At 44.6% G+C, this 27,348-nt stretch overlaps 1 protein-coding gene across 1 annotated transcript in view; it reads right to left on the reverse strand.

Moving 5' to 3' along the window:
- Window positions 1-27,348, reverse strand: part of LOC139806142 (S-adenosyl-L-methionine-dependent tRNA 4-demethylwyosine synthase TYW1-like) — a 104,328-nt gene that overhangs the window by 33,212 nt on the left and 43,768 nt on the right. The window contains exons 12-13 of the mRNA XM_071765357.1: window positions 23,104-23,281; window positions 19,397-19,532 (exon numbers count right to left, since the gene is read on the reverse strand). Coding sequence (XP_071621458.1) covers window positions 19,397-19,532; window positions 23,104-23,281 — 314 coding nt within the window. The remainder of the gene's footprint in view (window positions 1-19,396; window positions 19,533-23,103; window positions 23,282-27,348) is intronic.

Genomic DNA, 27,348 nt, shown 5'->3' on the forward strand with positions numbered 1-27,348 from the left:
TGAATTAAATAACGTGGAGGTGAAGCACTTCAGGATGTGCTCTGGGGGGTGACACAGATACTAAGTTAAGTATTTTGGTGGGGGAGGATGATGTTGAGAGTTGGACGTGGTGATCTCAGGGGTCTTTTCTAACTGTGACAATTCTCTGTGAGTGAAACAAAACACAGGACAAAAAGTGGGATGAAAGTCTTAGAAAAGCCACTTTATCTTCAGACAACAGGTATCTGCTGTTTGGGGAAAAACAAGCAGACAATGGGAAACTGGACTCAGAAAGAAAACAGTCTCAAGTGCTGGAATTAAGGGTAATGAACAATCTCAGATGTGTGCAAAGCTCCTCCAGGCTGCTGATTTATATTATAACAAGGCCAGGAGTGAAGTGGACCCAGCAGAGCTTTGTATGGCACCTCTGCTGAGCAGCAAGGGCAAGACCTTGGGCAGGAGGGCATCTGCTCCCCTGAAGGAGACACAAGTGACAAGTGTCACTTACAGAACCACCACACTGCTTGGAGCAAGCTTAGAAAATGAAACCAGTCCTGCCCCCAGGGCTCAGTTCCTGTCCCAGCTCTCCAAATGTAGAAGATGCAGCAGATGTGTCTAGGGGCTGAAAGGACCACTTGCAGCAATGGAAAAAAAAAAGATGGCAGCATCTTTGTTGGCAGCAAAAATTGAAGGCTATTAGTTGAATGGAGATGACTCTGGGACTGTCACAGGGTCACTTCAGAACCATGCTGAGATTTCGAGGTTCCCCCCTCCATCTCTGCTGGCTGAGGGATGAGCCAAATGCACACCCAGTCCTGGGACCTGGCACTGGAGACAACTCCCTGCACCTCCTCTGTCCTGCCAAAATCCAGTGGATGCAGAGTATTTAAAGAAAAAAGATCTACTCTACTAAAAGTGGATAAAATCTGATTGAAAAGATGAATATCAATGGTTATGCAAGAGGAAACAAATGCTTGGCTGTCATTTGGCAGCCCTCAGCACTGCACTGGTGGCCACCACCAGGATGTCTCCCCCTGGGATTGCTCCCCAGGAGGCAGCACAGAGAAAGTTTCTTGTCTGCTCTAAGCCCTGGGGCTCAACCCTCTGCTGGGGTTCAGACACAGGGAGCTGCCCCCCCAGAGCCCTCCTTCCCCTGGCCTGACAGAGCAGCCTCCAGCACTGTCACCTTCTTTTATCCACGCCTGGCTGTTTCCTAAATGGTCCCTGCAGCTCCAGAGCAGAGGGAGCAGGTTCAGGGAAGGCCACAAAATACTGAGAGCCCCTGGAGGAGCTGCCCTGCTTCCCAGGGCCTGGCACCCATCAAGGGGGAATGTGACATCAGGCACAGAGACACCACCAGCTGGAGTAGGGACACACACACCCAGGCAGGCATGACCAAAACCCAACCAGACCAGCAAAAATATCCTATAAAATATTATAAAAATATTTTATATTTAGAATATTTTATTTATATAGAATCACAGTATATAAATATAATATTAATTATAATTTATATCTATATTACGCATAAATATATAAACTGTATATTTATATATAATTTAATAGGGTATTAAATTATATTATATAAATGTATATAAACACAAATATATACAAACATAAATATATATTTTAAATATATATGTTTATAAATTACATTACATTTATATTTATATATTTATTTTATTTCATATAAATATAAGTATATATCATATCTATCATATATGTCATGTCATATCATATGTCATATAAAATTATATATTTATATTATTTACGTATTTATATTGTTTACATTTAGGATATATATTTATATTTTATGTACTTTGTTTATATTTATTTTTTAGAATATAAAATATTCTAAAAATATTCTTTAAGATTTTTTTTTTTGCAAAAATACAAACACTGGCAATAAATATTTTGTTGGCAAAGGCCACACAATTGCAATTAGCACCACCAAGCAGCAAGCCAGCCCTTCCTGCAGCACCCCAAGTCCAGGGTGAGCAGGGACACCCCCTGCCCAGCACCTTGGAGCCTGCAGCTGCTCAGACCACCTCACTTCTGCCCTCTGTAATCTGAGGAATGTCGGCAGGGATGAGTCCCTGATCCCTTTCCACACATCGTTCTCAGAACACCACTTTGTTCTTTCTCTCACTTTGTAACTGGGCCAAGCCACAAGAACACTTTTTCTGGAAAAAAAAAAAAAAAAAATCTACACATTCCTTTATTCCTTTTACACTGGTTGTGCACAGGGACTAAACAGTGTGTACAGAGTGGGTTGGGAGGTGCCCTGAGGAGAATCCCTGGGGGTGGTGATGGATGAGGAGCTCAGCAGGAGCCAGCACTGGGCTCATGCAGCCCAAAGAGCCCAAAGCCCAGCCTGGGATGCAGCAGGAGGAGTGTGGCCAGCCTGAGAGCCCACCTTGGATACTGCTTCAGTTCTGGTGTCCCCACCATGGGAAGGACCCAGATCTGTTGGAAAGAGTCCAGAGGAGGCCACAAAGATGATCCTGGGGCTGCAGCCCCTCTGCTGTGAGAGGAGAGGCTGAGGAGCTGGGATTGTTCAGCCTGGAGAGGAGAAGGCTCTGGGGGAGGGGGACCTTAGAGGTGGGAACGTGCAGGAGGGCCGGAGAGGGACTTTGGAGTGTCCAGCAAGAGGACAGGGGGAAATGGTTTTAAACTGAAGGAGAAGAGGTTTAGACTGGGTATTAAAAAGCAGAACTTTAGTACCAGGGTGGTGAGACTCTGGAACAGATTGTCCTGAGAAGCTGTGGCTGCCCCCTCCCTGGAGGTGTTCAGGGCCAGGTTGGAGGAGGCTCTGAGCATCCTGGGCTGGGTGAGGGGTGCCCCTGGGCATGGCAGGGGGATGGAGGGGATGAGCTCTGAGCTCCCTTCTGACCTAACCCATTCTGTGAGAAACACAAACACCACCAAGAAATGGTTGGAAGCTGAGGGCAAGGCATTGAGCACAGGAGGGATGGTGCCAGCACCAAGGAAACAGGAGACTGCAGAGCAGGTGTGTGCATAGGATGAACCTGTACCAGTTTACTTTTATCACAGCATCTTTTCAACACAGATGAAGTACAACACCCCAGCAAGTGCTGCTTTCTTACACCAACAAAGGCCTGCATGAAGGAGAGGTTTTTTCCCCTCCCATTTAAATCTGATTTTTAATACCTTCCAGTATACATCCTCACCATTTTAGAAGTTTAACTTTAAAGTTCAAGTACTTCATAAAACTAAAAGTGCTACAAGCACATTAAAAGGGCTGTTCCTCCCTTAGGGCACCACTAACTGACAAGTAATAACTGCAGCCCCTGTGTGTTATCCATCACTTCAAAAAGGGAGCTATCACAAAACTGCATTAACTAATCAGAACCAGTGGTGAAAGAAGCAGGTAAAGAAACAAAAATGCTGCCAAAGGGATAGAGAAAAAAAGCAGAAAAATCAGAAATTAATATTGCGACTGTAAAAAATCCACTTTCCAGAGGGCACCATCTCTCAAGCACTGTCAGAGTAGAGACAAAAGCCTCTTTAGAAAAGTGGGACTGGGGGCATCAAAATGACTTAGGGCCTGCAAAATGCTATATACAAGTAATCCTTACAGGCTGCTGCAAGTACAAATACACAATCCTGTTTTATTAATGTATTGTTTGTATCTGGTAGTACAACAAAGCCGCAGGAGATCCTGTTCTAAGCACTGAAACAAACAAACAAACAAGAAATAAGAGCTTAAGCCACAAGAATATAATGACCTAAAGCATCAGGCTGCCTCCCACCCCATGTTTCCAGGCAAAGCAACCATGACCTCATCTCAGACAGCTGTCAGAGTAACACTAGTGGAAAAGAAAAAGTTGATATGGCTATGAGCCTTTGAAGGGGTGAAAGTTGAGGGCATGAAACAGCATCTACTGTATGCCAAAAACTTTCTGCAACCCATCAGCCTGGCAGGAAGGGGCAGCCCTGGGACCCAGCAGGACCAGGTGTGTCCATGGGGTAGCAAAGGAACATGAGAGATGGGAAAGAACACTACAGAATATTTGCTTGTAAATAAACACCTGGTGGGGGGAGAAAAGTGATGGAGCTGTAGTCTTCCCAGCAACACCCAGAGAAAGGACCAGAGGCAATGGGCACAGGCTGAAGAACAGCAAAATCACATTTTTAAGTGAAATTTCTACAAGGAAAGTGATCGAACACCAGGAGGGGTTGTCTGGAGAGACTAGGGAGTCTCCATGCTTGGAGATATTCCCACCCAGCCCTCCAAGCTGATCCTGCTCTGAGCAGGATGAACCAGAAACTCTCCAGAGGTGCCTTCCCACCAGAGCTCCCAGCCAAGAGTTGCAGACTTCTCAAGGGCCTTTCAGGAAAAGAACCAAACCAAGGGCAGCATGCAGACCATCTCCACGGGGAAGGATTACAAACAGCAGCTGTTAAGAGAAGGTTCCCTTAGGCTGGGCAAGCATCAGCTCAAAACAAGAATTTGAGAGGCAACAGCAGCCTGATCACAGCTGGAGTGGGAGCCCAACCACCATCAGGGTATAATCAGGGCAGATTTAATCACCAGCAATTCAGATCTCAGTGAAGAACTGGGAGCAGGGAGGAGAAGAGCAGTTGAGTATATGGGAGCAAACTGAGTCAAGGTTGGGGCAGTCTGAGTAACTTTTGAAGTAAACCCATGAAAACCAAGAAGTTCCCAGCAGGGTGCCTGCAGGTCTGCATGGAAAGCAGGAGCCATCCTCACCCCAACACCACCCTGAGGACCAAGAATCCAAGTCCAGCCCAGGCAGAGGAGAGCATTCAGCATCTTCAGCCTTTTCCTGATAGAGATTGTGGCTGAAGAGCACACCCCACCAAGAACAGATCTCAGGAACAAAATAAGTGACTATTCAAGGGTTATTTTTTCTTCTCTGAATGCTTGAAAGCCACATGAAGCCTCCTTGGCTGTATTCCAGGCCCAACAGGGTCACAGCAGAACATTTTGCTGAACATTGATAATTCTGCTCTGTTCTGCAGCTGAGCAGTGGAGGAGAGACCACCCCATCCCTGTTTCTCTGCAAGGCACCCAACAAAACTGCTGCATGGCTGCAGACCACAGATCATTCAGTGTAAGAATGGAGGAATCCAGCCCCGCCAAAAATCCCAGCAGCCTCCCAAGAGCTTAAGCAGCATCATTCCTCCAGGCACCCACACTTGCTCCGTGTCCCAGAAAGAAGCATCCCTACAGCACCAGCCTTCCTTCCCTGCCAAAAATCTCCTCTCTGTCCCAAAGCTCAGGGGTCAGCAGTGCTAAATTTTACTCCTGGCCTTGGTCAATCAGTTGACTCCAGAGAAGATGTGACTGACAGAGCACATCACTGGAACAGCAACAACACAGGCTAGAAGCACAAAGCTCATCCTTAATAGCCAAACAGCCCCAAATCAGATATCCAAACAGCACCAGGAATGGCTGTGCTGCTCCTTAAGGGCAGTCAGCACCTGGAACTGAGTCCTTCCTGCTGGGAGATGTTCCTTCAGGCAAAGGAACAATCTGTTGCTGTCATCCTGTCCCATTTGGATGAACTTGAACTCTCCACCCACAGCCTCAGGTATGGAAAACAGTTGATGAGCTGCTTGTGCCCACACAGGACACTGAGGCACGTGTATAAAATTGTTCGGTTTCTACCCAAATAGCCCTTGCCAAACTTTTGCTCAGCTTATCATAGCAGAGTTCTCTAAAACACAACACGTGGTTTCTTTGGGAGTGTGTGCAGTAGTTGGTCCATTAAAGGCACCTCAATACAGAATGCTGTCCAAGAAGTGTCTTAAAAGAAGAAAAAACACAGGCAACCACTTTGGCACGTAACTCACTGGGACTTGTTGCCCCAAGTCTTTCTCTCTTTGGAGGACATACAAACCACATCTGTTTTGAACATGTTGCCAACATGGAGATCTTCCACTGCATTCTGAAAACCTTCTCTAACAGGATCCCAAAAATGCAACTCAACAGGGGCCAGCCCCAAACACCTGAGGACAAAGGCACAACCAAAAAAAAATCCACTAAACTGGGGAAAAGTAGCATTTTCCCTCTAGGCAACTCTTGCTGAAAATCTTGCTGGAAATCCACAGATTTCCCCACCCCTCACAGCTGCTGAGGTGACCCTGTTCCCAGCATCCACTGGCCTAGAGGATGTTAAAACAAAGGACTCAAATGTCAGCTTGACAAACTACTCCCTTCTTGCTTCAATAAACCAGAGGGATTGGGGATGTTTTGTTTTTTTTTTTTAATGTGTCTTTTTTTTTTAATTCCCTCCTCCTCAGCATTCATCTTTTCATACATCAAATATAATTACTCTTCACAAAAGGTCTCACCTCAGGATGAAGGGGTGGGGGAATGAACACATCAGCTGCACTGGAAGAAGCAGTTTGCTGGGTTGAGTTTGGATGGGGCAGGGGAGAATCTTCCTTCTCCAGTTGGGGCAGGGAGGTGTCTGGAGCAGGACTGGACCTCATGGGACTGCAGAAGTATGGGAGGAAGGGCAAAGAGCAGAAAAACCTCCTTCAAACCATTCCTGAGGTCCTGCAATACCCTTACCTTGCCCTGAGTCATATAACCTTGTTCTTTTTATAAGGCAGAGTAACAGTGATCTATTGTTTGGAAATAAACACAACAAAAAAACAGATTTTTACCCATGAGCTGAAAGCCAGATATTCTGAACACTTGTACACCTTCCTGAGACAGAGCTAAAATAATTTTATTGCTAGAAAGTTACATCTCACTCACAGACTAAATGAATCTGTATTTTGCAGATTCAAACACAGGCACTAATTAAACTCAAGTAACAAACCAGATACTCTCAGAAGAAACACTGCTTTGCTGAAAACAGAAAAAGCTCTCCTGGGGGAGAAGAAATTATGGTGCAGATTCTAAAGAGAAATCCTTCTCACTTTCACACAACTTCACAGACCCTTTGCAGGTCATTAGATGAGGAACAGGAAGCCACTTCAAAAGCCAGCTTTTTATTTCCTATTTTTAATTCCCTCCAATGAAAGGCTCACCCTGCAAACTGACTTCATGGCACATTTTCAGAGCCTCCCAGCTGGCAAGGACCTGCTCTGATCACAGCACAAAACAGCCCAAAAACTGAAATGCAGGCACAACCCCAGAGCCTGGCACAGCCCTGGGGCTCTCATCTCCAGCAGTGGGCAAGCTGCCTTTCTGAGAGCCAGGGAGAAGACATCCTCTGCAAAGACCCAGTTTGGTTCCCTTGTTCAGGTTATGCAACACCCCACTGAGTGAGCAAGTCCTGAATAAAGATATCAAAGCAAATTTCACACTTGGAAATTACTTGTCACGGGGATGTGATCAGAAAAGGAAAAAAAAAAATAAAAAATCCCTGCAGCCAAGTAGCTGTTCACCATATTCATTAAGACCCATCTCTATGCACAAAACCCCACCAAGGATAAAAGATCCAAAACACAGCAAAAGGCAATCTCAAATGCCAACACACCCCCAAATTTCACAGCTTTCCAAACCCTTTCAGCTCAGCCTGGAGGGAGTCTCTGGAAGAGGACTGGAGATTGGTTCTGCCTCTCCCAAATCCAGCTCTGCTGAGCCTCCAGGCTCCCAGATGAGCTGTGGCACCCATCATGACCCAGGAGAACATCATCAGGGAAGGTCTGTGCCCTTGAAAAGACAACAGATTAATCTGTTCTTTTGGCAACCAGGACCTTCCCCTTAAATAAAGGGCTCATCACTCCATTCAGGCTCATCTATCACTATGCATCCAGCCCTGAACACAGGCACTGGGGAGATGACTTTCTCCTAAAAGTCACATTGCAAATACCTGAAAACATCTGACTGGACAGCACAGCAGAGGAGGGTTTGGTTTGGTTTTTTCCTTTGAAGATTAAGTCAGCACAGAGCACAAAAGTTTTCAGCTTCCTTTCTCCTGGCTAATTCAAGAGTCATTCAAGGAAAAAACCTGAATAGGCTGTGCTGCCTAGGTATCTACTAAAAACATACATTGTTCAAGCATTTGCTATTAATACATCTGTTTAAAGCCAGTTGAGGCTTTGTCTTCATTGCTAAAAAAAGGGCATATTACCATAGGATAATTAACACATCAGCTACTCTCCTGTAAAACCAGAGCAAAGCTCAGAACTTTGATTTCACTGCTAAAAAAGTGAGAATGCTCAATCTCAGCATCTGCCTGCATACAGATCAGCACCCAAGCCCTTGGTCTTCACCCAGGACCTCCAAGCACAACAGTTGTCCCCATGTCATCCCAAGGAGAGAGAAGAAAACCAACCTCATCACCACCAATTTCTTTCAAAAACAGCAAGCAAAGACTCTGCACTGGCTCCAGCTCAATATTCAAGTTCTAATGCCAAAGAAACTTAAGAGGTAAGATGTTTAAAAAAAAATTAAAAATTATAAGACCCCCACAGACCTGGTACTATCTTTTCATGCAAAAGCGATTCCTGTTCTTTGTGAGAGAACCAGGTAACAAAACCAGATACAAGGTGCTCACATCCAAAGGATGGGCTGCTCCTACATCTCATCTGGACACCTGGATCCAAGTCAGACCCCTCAGACAAAGGCCAAAGAGCAAAGCAGACTCTAATTCTTCCAGTTTTAATATATGAGTGTACTACTATTTTTTTAAAGATAGAAATCAATCATTAGAACTGTTCTTGTGTCATACAACATCAGTTTGTATTGACCAGCTTTGAAATTGTCTCAAAATTCAAAGAAAATCCTGGAGTGAGACAAGCACACCAGCACTAATTCCTGAGCCAGAATTTTAAATGAGAAGAGCCCCTCAGCCTGTGAGCAGCTCTGCTGTACGAAGCACAAGAATAAGTGATCCAGACTGGGGAAAAAAGGAGAAAATAAATCAAATTTCATTATCTTCCCTTCCTAAGCTGCCATCTTAAGTCCCATTCCCCTCCATAATCATTCATCCTTTACTCACCACCTATTGCTTGTAATCTACTTTATTACTTTACGCTTCAGTAGAAATTAATCAGTTTATTTAGATAAACATCTCAAAAAATAAAAAGTACAATAGCATTGTTCTGAAACCTAAAAGTGCTTTTCTTAAGTAAATCCAGAACCATGACAGCTCCTTACCCATTTGCTTTGGACTCTTTTTTTTTTTAAGACACTTCCTCTCATAAATCAGCTGTCCAGTTATTGTTTCTTTCTTTTCAGTATTTCTAGGGTAGTGTCAAGGAATTATCATGTAAAATTTATACTGTGGGGAAAAAAAAAATCCAAGGCAATGTGACTTAAAATAGAATAGCAGTGTTCAAACATATATCAAATCATCAGCAAAAAACCCACTTCAAGCTTGCTGTTAAACAGCCCGACAACAGACCACACAGCCTGACAATATTTCATTTCATGGGGAACCAGAGTGTGTTTAACACCAGGCAGCCAGAAAAAGTATCAGCACGAGCCTGGGGAGTGCTCCCACCCAACCCTGCACCACAGACTTGTTAAAAAGCAAAGAGGGGCTCAAACCCGAGAAGAAATGAACTCCTGAAAGTGGCAGACCCTTTCACCAAGAGAAGCACCCTCAGCAGCACCTCAAGGCACTGCTCAGACCCCGCTGACTTTGAAAGGACTCAGAGCAAAAAGCTTGACAGGGGATGTTCTGGAGAAGACTCTGAAATATAGGGAAGATCAGGACCTTTTCTGTGTGTGTCTTCCAATGAAGCATGGCAGAGGTCTCCTGGGTGAGAGCAGCAGCTGGCACAGCAGCAGGACCTGCCACACAGGTACCAAGTGACAAGGACTCTGTCCAGCCCCAGCTGCTGCTCTGCAGGACATAGGGAGGGTGAGCACAGGAGCTCAGCCAGCAGCCAACCCCCTGGGGGCCTTGGCTCCAGCCCATCTGCAAAACAACCCCTTCACCAAGGAGGGGCAAAACCCAGGAGGATGACAGCCTTGGTTTGATCTGACCCTGGAAATTATTTCTACTGATGGGAGGAGGCAGCTCCACCTCCATCTGAGTGTACAAGGTCACAGTGAGGTGCACACATGCACCTGGGAAGGGAAGCAGCATCCAGCATCTATGATGGAGAAGAGCTGAAACAACCCCTTGGAACTTCCCACAGGCTCCTTTCCTTCCACATTTCCCAGAAGGGACACATGTCCCTACACATGTCCCTACAGCTCCATGCTGCCATCTCCCTCAGGCTCCACGACCCAATGTCTGCTGCCTGGCCTGGGGTGGGGTGGCTCTAGAGAGGCCCCACTGCAAACATCTCATTCACAGCTGTACTCCTGGCAGTGCAAGGAAGCCATGGGAAGGACAATATTAAGAACAAACTACAGATGAGGGGAGCCCCAAAGAGACAGGGGAGGGGAGAATAAGGAGAGAAGCCCTCATCAAACAGTAGCGTGCAAAAATCACAATCATGGAATGGTTTGGGATGGAAGGAACCTTAAAGCTCATCCAGTCCCAATCCCTGCCATGGTCAGGGACACCTCCCACAGCCCAGGGTGCTCCAAGCCCCATCCAACCTTCAACACTGCCAGGGATGGGGCAGCCACAGCTTCTCTGGGAAACCTGGGACAGGGGCTCAGCACCCTCACACCAAAGGATTCCTTCCTCTGACCTCATCTCAATCTCTTCCAGTTTAAACCCATCACCCCTTGTCCCATCACTACATATCCTTATGACAAGACCCAGCTTCCTTGTGGGTGCCCTACAACACAGATAAGGGGACTGAAAGAAAAACCTGAATGCTATTCATTTGTGCAAAAAAGAGAAAGTGAGGGGTGAAAGCAGCTCAAGAACTGAGTCCCACCTTAGGCAAATGTTTCTGGCTAAAGAATGAACTGAACATTCACCAAAGCCTTTTCGGATCCTACAGAGGAGCCCAATCTTCCTCACATCAGCTGCCAGGTGTTCAGTATTTTTAAGCCATCCCAGTAGTTATTTATACATCCAGTCAGAGACTTGGATGCTTCCTTACAGACCTCTGGAGCTGGAAATCTCAGCCAGGAAAACAGCATCCCACTGAAATTTTAGGCTCCAGAAGAATATTCCTCAAAAATCAGTGCTTTCTGCTCAGCAGTGGAAGATACAGGGAGAAAGAAAAACCTGCAATTTAAATCACCTGGAAATAATAATGGTTTAAGTGAGCAATTGTGGGATAATGAAATGTGGAGAGGCATTACATCTTTAAGGTAAAAAGAGAATCCATGCCAGCACCTCCACAGGTGTAACTCAGAGGGCAAGAGCCAGGGCTGCAGAGAGGAGGGAGGGGGGAAGCACAAGGCACCCCAGGGAAGGGGCTGCTGTAGTTAAGAGAATGAACTGACACTTGTTCAAGGAGCAAGAAACCAGCAGTGCTACTTCAAGACTCAAACCCTGAAAACAAAGATCAATCTGCTCATAAAACCATAATTACCTTGTCAGAAAGCACACTCAGTCTGCAGAGCAAAGGATTTTTATTACTTTTTCTTCTGGGTTTTGACCATATCATCTAAAAATACAGCTGGAAGCCCCATCACAATTTGCTGAAACCCACTTCATTTAACAAAGAACAACATCAACAAGGAGTCTGAAATAAATTTCCTATTGATTAAACAATCCTTGCAAGACCACTGCTCTTGTAAAGCCTTGACTCAAGAGTCAAGCTCTAAAACAACAAACATTATAGAAAGGTAAATAAGGCTTTAAACTTTTTGACTGCCCATCCTATTAAACAGCCAAGCTCCAGCTTGAGTTGGGGACTGGGAGCATTCCTGTATGGTACTGGGCAGAGCAAGATGTGCCAGGAGGGGACACTCCTCAGCCAAGCACATGTGGGATGGATGCTCCACATGGGCAGATTTGTGCAAGCAGCCCCTGAACAGCCCCTGAACCCTGAACTTGGGGTCTGGAGATCAATCTGCTACAAAACAGACATTTGCCAGGGGCTGCTGTTCACTAAACCTCCTCCAAATGCTTCTCCCAGGTACACCAGGAGGGTTCAGCAGCCCCTGCAAGCTTTGTACCTGGGTCTTTTCTTCTAGCAGTTGCCCTCTGAGCTTTAACCAGAGGAACTCCCTCCAGTTCCCACCAGTTTACAGGATCACTTTCTACAGATCTACTCTGAGAAGGTTTGTAGAGCATCACCACTTCAGAGCAGGCAGCAATACCTGAACCCAGCACGTTCCCCCCCTGTCACTCCAGCCAGGTCGCACCATCCTGGCAGCTCCCAGGGCACACATCACTTGCACATCACCTGAAACTCCCAAATCTTGCACTAAAGTATTCTTCTAGAGACCTAGACTCCACAAAAAGCCTTCAGATCCTCCTACTTTCACAGAAAACTGGACTCTTCAGAAGAGACCTACAGGGTGGTGAGGCTCCAAGATAGTTAAGCAAATTTCAACACGAAATTCCAGCATGAAATCCATGCAAGGAAGCAGATGGATTTGCACAGATCTGTACACAGCTGCATTAGCACTGTGGATCATCACCCAGGGCTAACTAAGTAGTTAGAGGAGACCATTTACATTGTACCTAATATCAATTCCTCCACCAAAGAGATTAATGAGCAGCCAAGAGCTCTTCTGGAGATCCCCAAAACAGTCAGCACAGTGACTGCACCCAACTATTGCACTTAGAAATGGCTGAACAAATTTGAGAGAATCTGAGTCCATCCACCACATAGGCCTTAATTGTGTTTAAAAAAAATTAAATTAATAAATAAAAATAATTTTTAAAAGTCTTCCATTTTCCATTTTGTTTTTGTCACTGTTACTAGTTCCCAACTCCCTGTATTCAAGTATGTATGAGATAAACTCCACAAATTTTTATAAAAGATGCTTCAGCAATTTAGCACTTCAAAGCAGAATCTAAATCCCCATTTCATAGTTCCTGTATTTTTTACATTGTAAAATCTAACAGCACTTTCATCCAGAGAGAAAATGCAGGACTTGGCACTCCAACACTTAACTGGGAAGTCAACAAAGGCTCCAAATGGGTTCCTTCAGCACCTATGGGATCAGCCACATGGTTTGGGAGGTCACAGACCACCCCAGGGATCACATCCATCACTTACACCCACCAGCAAGTGCCCAAAGTTACAAGTGCTCAGCACACACCACCAGCTCCCTTTGGAATTTTCAGGGTGGAGAGTGGCACAAAGGAAGAGGCCAAGGCACAACCTTCCACATGCAACAAAGCAAACAGATGGTTTGTTGCTAAAAAGCAACCTGACAAAGAAAATTTAGGGTCAGATTTGGCTCTTGCTGGCACACAGGTAACTCCAAGCAGATGAACTGGGAGCTGAGGAAGCAGATTACTGACCAGCAGAGCACTGAAATCACAGCTGTGCCCTCAGCTCTATTCCACCCACCTGCTGCAGGATCTTTCCCCCCAAAGGAAGAGCAGAGGAATAGACCACATACTTCTCAACTACTTCAGCCCCAAACCCACTAAACTAGGTCAAATCATCCTGAAGCAGAGGAAAGCCTTCCCAAACCCCATCCCAACAGAAAACATGCAGCACTCAACAGGCCCCAATTCCATGTGTCTCTCCAGCTGCTTCTGCCAGCCTGGACCTTTGTCATCCAAACAGACCTGCACTACTCAGTCCACCACTGCTAATCCCTCATGAGAGGATTTCTCACCCCTAAAATAAAACCAGAAAGTCTTGGGAGGAGAACCAGCACACATGTTATCACACTCCCATAAAAATCAGTTTACTTGCTTGCAGTGGCTTTGCCTCAGCTACACACTCACCATCCAAAAAAGAGAAAATTGATCATTCTTGCAGCTTTGTCAGCTCATCTTTTCTGAAATGTCAAATTAATAGATTCAATGAACCCAATAAATGCTTCTTACCAGATCCATCATGCCAGAGCCATTGATAATTGGTCAGTGAGTAAAGCAATCCAACAGCTAATGCAGTTAGAAGAATGGAATATTATGCAATGCTCTGCACAACCCCAATCTATGGCATTTGGCCCAGTTACTTCAACTTTATAGGCTTAAATAAAACCATGTTTTTAAGTGCAGCTACAAGTTTCCTTTGCCTGGTCGCCACAAGCAAAACTTTAGGCTCACTCTTCCCATTTTAAGAGCTCACATAAAAACACACACATGCTCTGTCTTCTCAGGGTGCTTTCACATGAAGACTACTCCCCTGTTTCACAACTAAAGAAAGAAAAAGTGAGAACACATCCCCAAGACCACAAAGTCTGACAGAGGAGCTGGGAGTCCTGGCTCACAAAGCCAAGCCCCAGAGCAACCCTTTGCTAGAGACTGGGTTAATAAATAATAGAAGGGCTGGAAGGGGGAACAGGGACTGGGAGGGGGAATGGGGACTGGGAGGGGGAACGGGGACTGGTTTGAATCAAGTTCTCTAAAAGCCAAGTCTGGCATCTCTTATGCAGTCTCTAAGGAAGAGCTGAAGGCAAAGGACAGATCATGTTTAATAAAGGGTAAGAATAGCAAATTCCTCTTAAATGCTAAGCAGCAGGAAAGCCAGGCAAGGTAAAGAACACATTATAGTTAGGGAGCAAAAGAAAAGAGTGAACTTGATAGAGGAGGAGGGGGACTCTCTGGTTGTCCCATTTCCACTTGCCAGGTCAGACCCATTCCTGAATGCCCCAGGAAGGGGTGAAGTGAGAGGAGGGCAGCTGGGCAGCCCCTCTGCAGCTCTGCCTGCTCCCCTGGCAAGAAGCAGCATTAAATCATTAGCCCATGGGCTAATGCCCAAAGCCCCAGGCAGTAACAAGGAGGAGGGAAGTGATGTGGGTTAACACAAAGCAGTGAACAAGGACAGAGACAAGGGGAATTTTATTCTCCCTTCTATCCTCACTGAGCAGACAGAGGCTGCCTCCCCCCACCCTCACCAGCCTGCCTGCAGGAGACCCCAGAACAGCCCCCAGCTTGGAAGAACAGATCCTTTCAATTGTCAGGTGTGTTTATGAACATTTTTCCCCTTTTCTTGCCTGCAAGCAAACTAAGAGGTACTGAAACAGACAGAAGAAAGAAGATTTCACTCTCTGTGCAGCCAAGAATCCCGTGCTGAAGCCTCAGTTGGATTGCTGCTGGCTGGAGGCTGAGCTGAAAGGAGATGTCTTTCAGAGACACTAATTTAATATTAACACTGTACCTTTGTAACACTCATCATATTGCATTTCAAACAGCTCATGCCAGAAGTCTCATTAGCAAAACCATTAAAACAAGCACACAGCTGGTGGAGAGCATTTGCTGTGCAGAAGAGTCAAATTCTACTAAATTTATAGCAGCAAAATTGATTACTGATTCTAACATCTGTTGCAAATTTTACATTCAAATTCTCCTTTAAAAGTCATTTGGCTCAGAAGCATCAGACTAGACTACAAAACCAGTTCCCCTCCTCCAGTAGCCACATAAACTCCATGCAAATTAAATGTGTTCTTTTCATAAAAGCAATTGTTACTGTCATGCATTATATAATTAGAACTAAAAGGTGCTCAAGATGTAACAATGTATTTACACTATGTTTGTAATCATACAGAGAAGAAAGGATCACATTGGGAAAAAAAAATAAACAGCAGCAGATGCAAGCCTGAAAATGTTTAAATGTGCAAGCTGGCATCTTTATCATCCAGAAATGTAAAATAAGCTACCTGTAAGGAGTGTGCAAATGCAGAACTGGAGATGGTAATAGGAGATGCTTCTGTATTTCACTGGAGAAACCATCTTATATCTCACCTTCCAGCAAGGAATACACAGGCACCAAATCCACACACTGTCAAATACATGATATCCTAGGACAAGCAGAGCTAAGAAATTTCCTTTATGCTCCTTTTGTAATAGCAGGAAGGAAAAAAAAAAAACAGAACCAAGACATTTGCTGTACCTTGCCCTTAGCCCCGTGACCCTGTTTCTCAACAAAATCTTAATTTCCTTGGAGTAGGGAAAGAAAAAAAAATAAAATAAAATCAAGGGCAAAGCTTTACCTGCAATCAAAAGCAAGAGTTGAGTGTGATGTCTAAAGACATGAACTCCAGAAAGTGACAGTGAGCTGTTTCTTTTCCTTTTTTGTGACCCTCCTGGAAGGACAGGAAGGATAATGTTCCCCTTCATCATCAGCTCCTGCAGTGCCACAATATCTATTAACCTAAAGGGGTTTTTGCTCATTTGCTTTGTGTGTGACTCCAATCTGTTTAAGAGAACATTGGCACCTGTCCTCTGAAAGTTAAAGCAGCTCAGCAGTGCCTACTTGGTGTCTGGCAGCACAGCAAGTACTGCAAGGGGTAGAGTGGAGTGAGCAGATTGGGCAGGATTTATCATGATGAAGTTAAGACACAGACAGAAGAGGTGACACCATGACAAGGTTGTATCAGTGCTCCTCAGAGCACATGAGTAACACCAGGGACCTTTTTCCCAGTGCTCCTCTAGCCCAGGGACATCCACAGAGGAGCATCTCCTTGCTTCAAGAGTTGTCTTACTCTCAAACAGCTGGAAAAAAGAGAGCATGCTCTGAATGTTGCAATGTAATGTTGAATAAATATCAAATAGGGTTTGTTCTGCTGGTTAAGTCCCTCACCATCTTTTGTCCAGTTATTGCCAAAGTGATTGGATAGAAATCTGTCAGGACTTTTGCCAGCCTGGGTCACTGCATCCCCACTTCATGCATCAGCATCTCAGTAGGAGATTCCCATTTGTCCCAGTCAACATCCCTGTCACCTGGGAGAACACCTGGTGACAACTTCAGTGCTTCCTTCAAGCCAAGTCACCTCTCAGTTGTCCTGATGAACTCAAGGTTAGAGATTGGATTTGGAAAGGGGCCATACTAAATGGTCTGGTTTATTTTCTTCTCAATTTTATTTGGAGGGTAAAAGACAAATGACAAGGAACAAAGAGAGCTGAGTGAGAGTCCACCTGCTGCTCAACATGAACCCCCCTAAAAAACCGTTTCTCAGCAGAGAAAATTCAAACACCAAGATCATCTCAGTGAGAATCACCCCAGAAATGGTAAACCTTGCTCCAAACAGCAGTGGACAAAGAGTTTCTTGCTGTTTGCTTCAGAAAGAAGCAGCACAAAATTTTAATTTTTATTCTTGAACGACTCACCAACGTGCTGCATGATGCTGTCAAACCATACTGGGAAAAATCATTATTAAATGCACTCCTTTCTTAAAGGCTTCAGAACTTTGTGGAAAACACCCATTAAAATCACTAAATCTATTATCTGTGTAACTGCTTCACAAAGACAATAGATCTGAAACCCACCTGGGCCTCGGCCCTTCCATTTCCATTTTTTCCTGCTTTTTGGTGGCAGGAAAGAAAACAGGCAAGAAGTTCACCCTCCCTCCCTTCTCACCTTGGACTGTGTTCTCTCCTTTCCTCCCACTTGTCTCTTTGGATTCTCAACACATTCCAGCAGGAGCTGTCTCTGAGCATCCATCCCTGCAGCACCAGGGGCAGCCAGGCTGGCACAGTGGGGAGGTGATGGGCAGCCCTTGCCAAACCACACCACAGCCAGGTACAGCTTATGTTGTAAAAAACTCCCTTCTCCCACTGGTGTTTATTTTTTAAACCATGCAGAAATCAAACCTCCCCATGATTCTTATTAGCAGTGACTCATATCAGCTGCAATAATGCCAGCTTGTTTCAGCCTCAGGAGAAATGAATAAGCCAGGATGGTTTGTCAGGCAGTGTGAAAATATGGGACTTGTATTCTGTTTCTGGATATATTAGCATCACATTCCCAACACAACACATCAGCACTTCCCCAGCAGCAGATCCATTTGCTTTCACCACCTTTCATTCAGAGTCCTAGAGGAGGGTACTTAACATCACACAAGACACCAAGCAGGAAAACAGAAAGGTGCTACTGCCTAGAAGCAGTTCAAGAGAATTTTTGGGTACCAGAACCATGTATTACATTAAGAGAAAAAAACAGAACAAACAGCAGCTTCCCCAAGACTTCTTGCTGTCCCCCATGTGCAATGATGCAATCTGCAGCAGAGAGGGGCTGGCAGAACAGTGGATTATTACCAACTGCAGCAACTTTTAATTGACTCTTGTGATATCAGTGTTTCAAGGACCCTTCAAAGAGCAGTTGCTTTGAGGAGAAAATGCACCTGCTAGTTGAGGTTTTTTTTCCTCTCCTCTTCACCTTGACCAGGGTATTTTTAGCTGTATGGACAGACTTGCCAATACTTTCACCTTCGATTCTTTGCAAGGGAATTTCTGACAACACACAGCAAAGAATGATCCATATCCATTCAGGGGCAGAGCTAGAAAGCAAGAAATGATGGGCAAAAGCAAGCTCCCAAAAAGGCTCTTTCATAATTTTTGCCTTCAATATTTTAACTTCCCTTTTTTCCACAGCCTCCTCTACTGGCACAGAGATGTTACTGAGTTAGCATCTGATTTCAGTGGGCTCAGAGCTCAGGATGAATTGTGCTTAACAGCATCAGCCAGCACACTCCCATGCAAAGAGCTGGATCTGCCTTTGCAAAAGAAAACATCACTCAATTACACAAAGTCTCCCAAATCTACTAATATAACTGCATTTGGCAGAAAATGGGCCAACATTGTCATCTCAGAAGAGAGGAAAGCTCATTATTCAAATGCAACAGTCTCTCTTGTCTGTTCATCTCAGCAGGTAACATGTCACCTCCTGCCAAATCAGTAAACAGAAGCACTTGCTCCCATCAGAGCAAAAGAGGGAAGCCACACTCACAAAGAGTTCTTCCTATTAATTCATGTGATGCCAGGACCAGGAGTGCTTCATTAATTACTACAGAAACTGTTACATGGGAGACTGAGCTCCAAGCTGACAGCAGCAGACAGGATCCCAGGGGCCTTTCAAGGTCACTACTGAGCTGCCTCAGACAGACAAAGTCCTACAAACCACTGGCAGTGTCAGGGGTCAGCCTTGCTGTTTCCCTCAAATCTACTGTTTTGGCTCAATCTTCCAGAAGGAAGCAGATTTCTATGTAGCAGGAGGGCAGGTAAAGTCAGTAAACTACAGCACACATGTTTTAATGTCCTTTATGTTCTGCAATTTCAAGGGACACTTTCAGAACCAGTGCTAAGAGCCAGATGGAGACGCGTGGCTCTTCCCAGGCTTCCCTGAATTTCCAGTTTTCCTTCAACAGCCTGTTCTGTTTCTCATTAAGAAATCTTGTATTATTTTATAATCTCTTCATCTCTCATAGTGTCTTACATTCACAGCAAAGGTTTGTGTCCCAGTCGACACACACACATTCCCCTTTTGTCACTAAATTTCTTCCTAAATGGAAAACTAATTGACCTTGCTGGACTTCATAGACCTTAATGTACAAAACAAGTAAACAAGCTCCCAACAATCCAAAATGCACTGCACTGCTCCACTCATCTCAAGCCCCACTGTCTTCTACTTTTGCCCTGAGCAGGCAAGATACAGAAGAAAAGGGGAAAAAAAAAAATTAAAACTATTCCTAAGTGGGTACCTTTTCAGACAAAGCCTTTAAACTGTCCAGAAACCTCTGCCAGAAATCCTTGAAGAGGGGTCGGTCGATTCTCTTCAGGCTGTCTTTGGTGCTGGCATCCACACTGACATACAGCTGTGTTACTGGCTCAAGGTTCCTTGGAAATAAAAAGAAGGGAATAGCTGTTTTCAGACACCACTGCTGACTGAATTTTTGTTTCCCTACCAAAGCACCCATAAAATACAGTATCTGTGAACAAGCTGCTCTGCTGGTCCAGTAGCAACTACACAGCATTTACAGGGAAAACTGTCCAGCACAGTGGTTCATCTCTGCCAAGTGACCATCATATTAATAGCAAGACATTGCAACCTACTTTCAACAAATAATACTTCCTGAAAGCAAAGAGCATCACATATATAGGTATTGGCTGACATTTTAATTATCTTCTCCTCACTGAACTGGAATATTTTTCACTCCAGTGGAGCTGTAACACAGTCAGAAAGGCTCCCCAAAGCAGCTGCCAGGGCTTCATATGAGGCACTGAAAAGCTCTGCCTCTCACTCCAGCCCCCATGGTTAAACCCCACAGAGCTCAGCCCCTTCCTCAGGCTCTATTTGTCCGTTCCGATGGAAAAATAACTTCATTTAACAGAAATACAGCAGAAATCCAGTCAGCTTCTACTGCTGGACTCGTTGAACTTACCTGACCTACAGCTGCTATCACTCAAATAATTTTCAGAAAGGAAATCAAAGCTGTTTAGAAAAATAAACCCAAGCACAACTGCTCAAGTGTGTTCTCCTTCCTCTTTCAAGTCTCTTATTTCTTACAAATCCTGCAGTAAAGTCTTTCTTGTCACATAAGGCCAGTGAAAACAGCACCTGCAAACCCAGCCCCATAACTTGTACAAGGATTAACCCTCCTCTGCTGTGGGAAGAGTCTGGGCTGAGTCTGAGGGAGTGTAACACAGGTTCCCATCTCTGGGATCTGCCACCCTGGTGTCTGTGAGATGAAATTTCCACCTCCCAACTGCACCACGTAACAGTTTTAAGGGCACCACTTTGCAAGCATCTTTTGTGAAGGCTGTTAATGAGCAGGCTATAGTCCCAGCTTGATTTGCTTCTTTAGAAGATGAGAAGAAATTAGGAACTATTGTTCAGCTGCCAAACAGTGCCACCTAAAATACACCAAACCCCCCAAGGTGATAAAGTGCCAAAAACTATCCAGAATGAGACAGAGCAGAGCTCTTAGTGTCCAGAAAAATCTATTTACTTGACATGAACACAAACAGTTCACCTAAATTTACTGTCCCTCTATGTATTTAGACAGAAGAATGAAAAAGCCCAGAACAAATTTAATATTTTAGGTTAAATAAAGCTATTTTGTAAACAAGTTTGTCTGGACTGGCAGCCCAAAGCCACAATCTCCAAGAATGACCAAATGTTCTAAGTGGATTGAAGTATTCAGTTTCAAGGAACATAGCCAAAACACTCTTTTCTTCACTTAATGCTGCATTTGCCTAATTAAAAGGGGGCCTAGTGAAGATGAAGTGATTGTTTTTCAAAACATTAGCTGAGAAAAATCATCTCCTCTCTGAGGATCTGTCATCAGGACAGGCAGACTCAGTGCAGTCATACCAGAGAAAATTAAAGAATTAGAGGACAAACCAATGAGGGATTTCTGCCCCACACTGCTCCAAAACAGAGTGATCCACAGGGCCCTGCCATGGCCAGGACTAGAGCCAGGATGACCTCTGCTAGAGGGAACAAGGAGACAGGGCAGTGATGGGTCCAGACAGCACCAGGGAAAAGCAGAATTGATGCTCCCAGAGCACAGCTACATTTCATCATTAAGAGGAAATTTAGTTGCATGGTAGGATGGATTTTTTTTAATGTTCCTCAATTTTTTGGTTGTAATTTTCAAACTGGCTTAGACAGCAGAGTTCTGATCCAGAAGATCAAGTTCACAGTTCTTACCACTTGGGCAGGAATTATGATGTGTAGCATAGCACAAAACCAGAGCAATAAACTGACTCCAGGCCACCAGCCATGAGGTGGTTTCCCCAGCCAGCCAGGATGCTGCCTGGTCACTCATACAATGAGAAACATCAATATAATAAGAAAATGCCCATTTTTATAAGCAATGACAAGCAACTGCTCATTATTGATGTTCATAAATGCAAACACACACATAATGGTATTGTTCACAGCCACTAATCAGACAGCAGAGGAGGATGAAACACGAGCCAGGTAACCACTCAACACAAGTTCATGTGCCATGAAACCTCCTTCACCTGGTGAGAACATGGATGTGCCTGGAGGAGGACAAAGCTGCAGCCCAAAGAGAAGAGGAGGAGAGGAGGGAGGAAAGCACAGGCAGCACCAAGCTGGAGACCCAGCCAGGGGGTCCTAAACCCAATGAACACCCCAGGCCACACTCCCTGGCTGCACACTGAGTGCCAGAGGGTGTGCTGATTATTTTAGGAATAACTTTGAGACTCTGACACCCCTCTGCTGACAAGGGAAAAGTGAGCTTGCTGCACACTTCAGTTCCCATATTAAGCAACTCATTTGCTTTGATGAGCCAAAGATCAGTTGCAATTTTTAAGACAGCAAGACTAGCATTTCATCACTTTCTTTTTTGTTTCTTTTTAAAAACATTCAGCAGATCCTAAGAGATGGGGCTCCAAAATACATCTCTCTTTTTAAAATGCTATTTTTAGGAAAGAGCAATTTCTGTCTACCAGGCACATAATACATGACTTAAAGTAACTTGATTACACAATTATTCAATCATTTGGAATGCCTTTGTAGTGTATAATTACTCACTCAAAAATTGCATGCCCTCCCCCTTTTCCTGCCATATTCGGACCACAAGAAGGAAGTGAAAAGGAAGCTTTACCAGAAAGTGCTATCAGAAAGGCACTGAGCTGAAATGACATCCCAGCCCTACCCTGCACACAGCCCTGCTGCTTGGTCACCATCTCCAGGGCTGGACTTTGTCAGCTTTCTGTCAGCTGCTGACAATGCTCTGATGGTTCCCAGCCACCCCCCATGCTGCCTTTCCTTGCTGCATTGCTTCAGGTTTTGGTAAAAGCAGCCTGGATGTTCAAGACCACCAGAAACATTTTGCCTTCATAAACCATTTGTAAGGTCATCAAAATGTTTTAAGCTCAAGTTCCTCCAAGAAGGAGGTTCAAAACTACTTTTGCAGATGTGTGTCCTTTTCACCTGGTGTTACACTGAACTCCAGGTCCTGCTGGAGATGCTGGGCTGTATAGATCTTTAGTTTGAGCCATTACAGCTGGTCTTACGGATTTAGAGCAAAGATCAGACTGCAAGGGAAGCACACAAACCAGAAAAGCAATTTATGAGTTTGCTCCTGCCCCAGCTGTCAGAAACACTCCCACCAGTCACTTGTGTCCCCAAGCACGAAACACAGCTCGCTTGCTGCTCTCCTTCCCTTGCACCTCCAGGAGATACTTTATTACATTCTCTTCACTTTCAGACGTAATCACACTTCAAGAGATACTGAAAAGAAAATCAAACTAGAGAAGAGAAAGAGATGAGAAAAAGCACAGGGGAGACTGAAGCTAAAAACTAAGAGATGCTGAGTGGGCTTTTCCTTGTCAGTGCTCACTCAGAGCTGCTGGTGATGGACGATAAAATGGAATGAAAACAGAAGTCAACACTCAAATGTTTTGGCAGGGAGGTATTTTGTCCAGCTCTTACCTAATCTCATCTGGGAACTGTGCATTTGTAACCAGGAAGCTGGAGATGCCACGCTGGTGCAGGAGCTTCACAAAGCGATTGATCTGTGGGTACATGATGGGCTCTCCCACCAGCGAGAGCGCGCAGTGCTTGGCTGTCATTGCTGCTTCCAGCCGGTCCGCTCTCACCCCTGACACACCTGCAGAAAGAGGGAAAACAGGATTAAATCAACTACAACCCCAGCCCAAACCAGGCATCTGGATCTAAAATACCCCTTGGCACACGGAAAGCTGAGCAAAACCAGCTGGAGACTTTCCAGACCAGAGGGGACAACAGGCCCAGGCCAGTGCCCATCAAGCCAGCTCTGCATGAATCCACGAAGCTACACATGCACAGACACAGGGAGCTTGGTGTGCCTCCTTAACTAATGAAAACAGTTCTCTAGTCACATTTGAGTCAAGCTTTCCCTTCTTGGGTGACCAAGCAGAGCACCAACCACCAGGTTTGAATCCATCCCGGCAGCTACACGCAACAGAAATTCACAGGGGATGAGTTCAAAAAGAAACTCCAACACATGACACTGTCCTGAACATTTCAGCAAGAGATATTGCAGAACAAAGAGCAACTGCAGCATCCACGTGAAAATGTTGTCTGGAGGTTTAACCAATCTGAGTCACATTTATCATACCCAGGGGAGAGGCAAACACTTCTCTAGCCCATCAACATCCAGCTCAGTGCTCAGGAGCTGATATGAAATCATCTGACTACAAACAGGCTTTTGTTCCATATATGTCACTTCACATTTCCTTGACATGCCTTGATGTACTAGAATAATATCTGAGGTTTTAGACATGGGGTTGGTCTTTTTTTTTAAAAAAAAGAAGAAAAAAAATAAGGAAAAAGAAAAACAAAGACTTGAGTTTGAAACCAGGTCCCCATCTCACCTCTTGTTGCCTAGATGCTGGAGCTCAAGCAGTACAGAAAATTACATGCTATGCTGCAAAGCAAAGATAAAAAGGTGTTCATGGTTATTGCTTCAGCCTCACATAGAAAAGCTGGTTTGTGATCAGAGGGAAGCTTAGTGCATTTTAAACAAGGCAGGCATGGTCCTGTATAAGTGACAGAACTAACACTTATTCTGCAGAAACCTGACAGGTCTAAATGAAAACATTATTTTCAAATAAAAAGAAAGAAGCATCTCAACCACACACTGAGATTAAAGGACTAACTTTCATGTTCTTTAAGCTACTGTAAGTCATTTTTGGAATTAATTTCTTTTTCTCAGCATTTTGCAGCTGGACTATTGTAATTACCATGCCAGATTTATAAGCAGACAGAAAAAAATCCCAACAGCCACCAAAAAGTTTGAAAGTCACTTTCTCAAACCAGTTTACAGAAAATCTGACCTATAGTAAACACACTCCAGAGGAGGGTAGAGGTTTTGCATGCAATCATTTGCCCACATAAATCACAAGCTGGATGGGATAAACTAAACAGGATTAGGGAGCACTCCAGGAGACAAAGGAACTCTCGGGCACTTTGGCTGCCAAACAGCTACAGCACTCAACCTGTGCCCCTGGAGCTGAGCCTCCTCCTGTGTCTTCAGTCAATGAACTTCAGCAAAGCCAGAACTTGGGCAGATTTGGTACAGCATGGAGTAAGTGCAGGACAGGAGACTGGAGGCATAGGAACATGAGAAGCCTTGGCAAGAAGCAGTGCAGTGCAGCTTCCAGCTCACACATCACCAGAGCGTGCAGCCAAGCTGACCATAGCACAGCTCCTTTGAAAAGCTGATTCCAGATCTTCTACCAGTACACTTTCACTTGGGAAAGAAAAGCATCATTCAGTACATTGCCCTAGAGAGGTTGGATGTTGACTCCAGGTACCCCTGCAAACATTTGTACACCAGCAACCAAGAGTGTCTGGGAGACAAAAAACCTGTTCTGTCCACCCACAAGATACAGAGGTAGTTTTAGGATTTCCTAGTTCAGCTCATGCCTTTTTGCTTGTTGTTTTGTTTTGCTGGTGGTGTTCGGGGTTTTTTTTTCCCAAGTTGAACCAGGGCTGTATTACCAGGCTCCCACTCTCCTATTTTTGATTTATGTTTCCATTCTCTGTGTGCCCTTCACAAGGGCAGAGATTTACTCATCACTACCTAGAAAATGCATCCATCAAACTTCACACCTTCCTACCTTAGCTCCCCATCAGTAAGATGTCTCTCCAACAGTTACCCTAAGAGAATTATGTGACATTAATTATTGTCTAACGTCTTCAAAACCAGTACAAACTATAGCATCAGTAAAACAGATGACAGATCTTTAGAAGCAGTCATAAGGACTCCTACAGGACAGAGGGCTCTAGGATAGAGGGTCCCCAAGAGTTCTTCTGCTCCTTCAAAAATCATCTCATTTTAGCTATAACATGTGGAATTAATAAAGCATCAGATTAGCTCACCATTTCCTTTGGAGATGTCTGTAGGTGTGACCCTGAATGCAGAGGTGTAATACTGGTACTAGAAAGACCCCTGATTCAATTCAAATAACTTTGGGTATTGTCTAAGCACCATTACCAGAAGCTCCAGAGCCTCGAGAACTCTCTAGCTAACACATTTTCCCCAAGCTTTTCTTCTCCAGATAATCTTACCTTTCCATGCTGGGGGACAGTGTCCAAACACCTTGGCAGAGCTGTTCAGCATCCTGCTGGGATCAGCTCTGGAGCCCTGGGACTGCCCAGCTGCAACCTGAGCTCCCCATGCAACCAAGCACCCTGGGCTGTCCCAGCCCTCGAGCCTTGGGGTAGTCTGTGAGGTTTGGGTGGGTTTTGTTTTTTTTTCTTTTAGTACCTATCCTAATAAAATCTGATCTATTATTTGTGGAGAGCTAAGTTAGCTGGAAGTACCTTTTTTCTGCCTGAGGCACTTCCAGCCTGGACAGAGTATGGCTCTGGCAGGGCACAAAAGGGACCCTGGACACTGCACATCTTTTAACACTCCTGCCTTCAGCTTATTGCAGTGTTTCAACTCAATTTTGCTTTCACTGATCCTACTGTAACAATATTTTCACATGTACCTCAGGGAAGGGACAACACAAAATTCACAAAATATAACAACAAGTTACTGGTTTTTTCTTACTGCTTTTTCTTCTTAATAAATCTTTTGCTTCCAGGTTCCCAAGACAGGCAGCATGTTGCCATCTATCACCCTGAAAAAGTAACACAACCCTTTCTTTTTTCACTTTGCAGCACAGTTCTAATTCCAGAGCTTTTGGGTTTTTTTTTATTTCTCCTTTCCCAGATCCAGGTCAGGGGTAACTGCCAAAGACATACACACAAGTTTCAAAGAATATTTAGGATTTTTAAATGGAAAAATAAGCTCCAAAGGAGGGAATTGCCCTTACAGGCCTCTCAACTTTGAAAAAAAATTTCAGGGCTGCCAAGTACATCGATAATAATTCCCCCTCCTGAACTCTTTCTGGGAAGACACCAAGGGGTAAGGGATGGAGAGGGTTATTCCAGACTCTGATGTTGGATTTCTGCACTCAGCTTGCAGGAGATGGCTCAGCTTTCAAGCATCTGTCTGCAAAATCACTTCTGTTTTTCACCTTTCCTTAGTGCAAACACTACACATTTCTGCCATGCAGGGGCAAAGCTTCCATCACACTGTGTAAGCACTGCACAGCTGGAGGGCAATCACTGCCTCCACAAATAAATCCTCAACTCTTCATCAGCAACTGCAGGTAAGTCTAGGCATGGCTTTAAACACCAGGTAGCTTCTTTGTAAGCAAATAAACAGGATTATATTGCCTCAACTCCTGCCTCCTAAAAAAGGAGAGAGGCTGTTAATGGTTTTAGAACTTTCAGAGTTACACTAACAGTGACAGAACTCCCAGTCAGCAGGAGCTCTGGCAGGTCTCCAGCCCAGTGCCAACACTGGACCAGACCTGTAATGGTCTTCTAGAAAATGCCTGAAAACTTCTAGGGCTGGAGGGTCCCTCACCTCTCTGGACACCACCTTGGCCAAACAATCTTATTTTGATGTCTAACCTGAACATCTCAAACAGAAACCCAAGTCCCTTGTTCTACCATGGCAAGTGGGTCTCCCTTTGTGGGCCAATGTGGGGTTTAACATCACCATACACTTGAGGACTTCTTGCTCAATTCCACATGCACCTATTGGCCAAATAATCAAGTTTCTCACCAAAATAAAGCTCTGCCATTGAGTGTGCCTGCCACCTCCCCTAAATTAGTACCACCTGCAGTTGCTGAGAG

The sequence above is a fragment of the Heliangelus exortis genome, chromosome 21, assembly GCF_036169615.1.
Source record: "Heliangelus exortis chromosome 21, bHelExo1.hap1, whole genome shotgun sequence".
Taxonomy (NCBI): Eukaryota; Metazoa; Chordata; class Aves; order Apodiformes; family Trochilidae; genus Heliangelus; species Heliangelus exortis.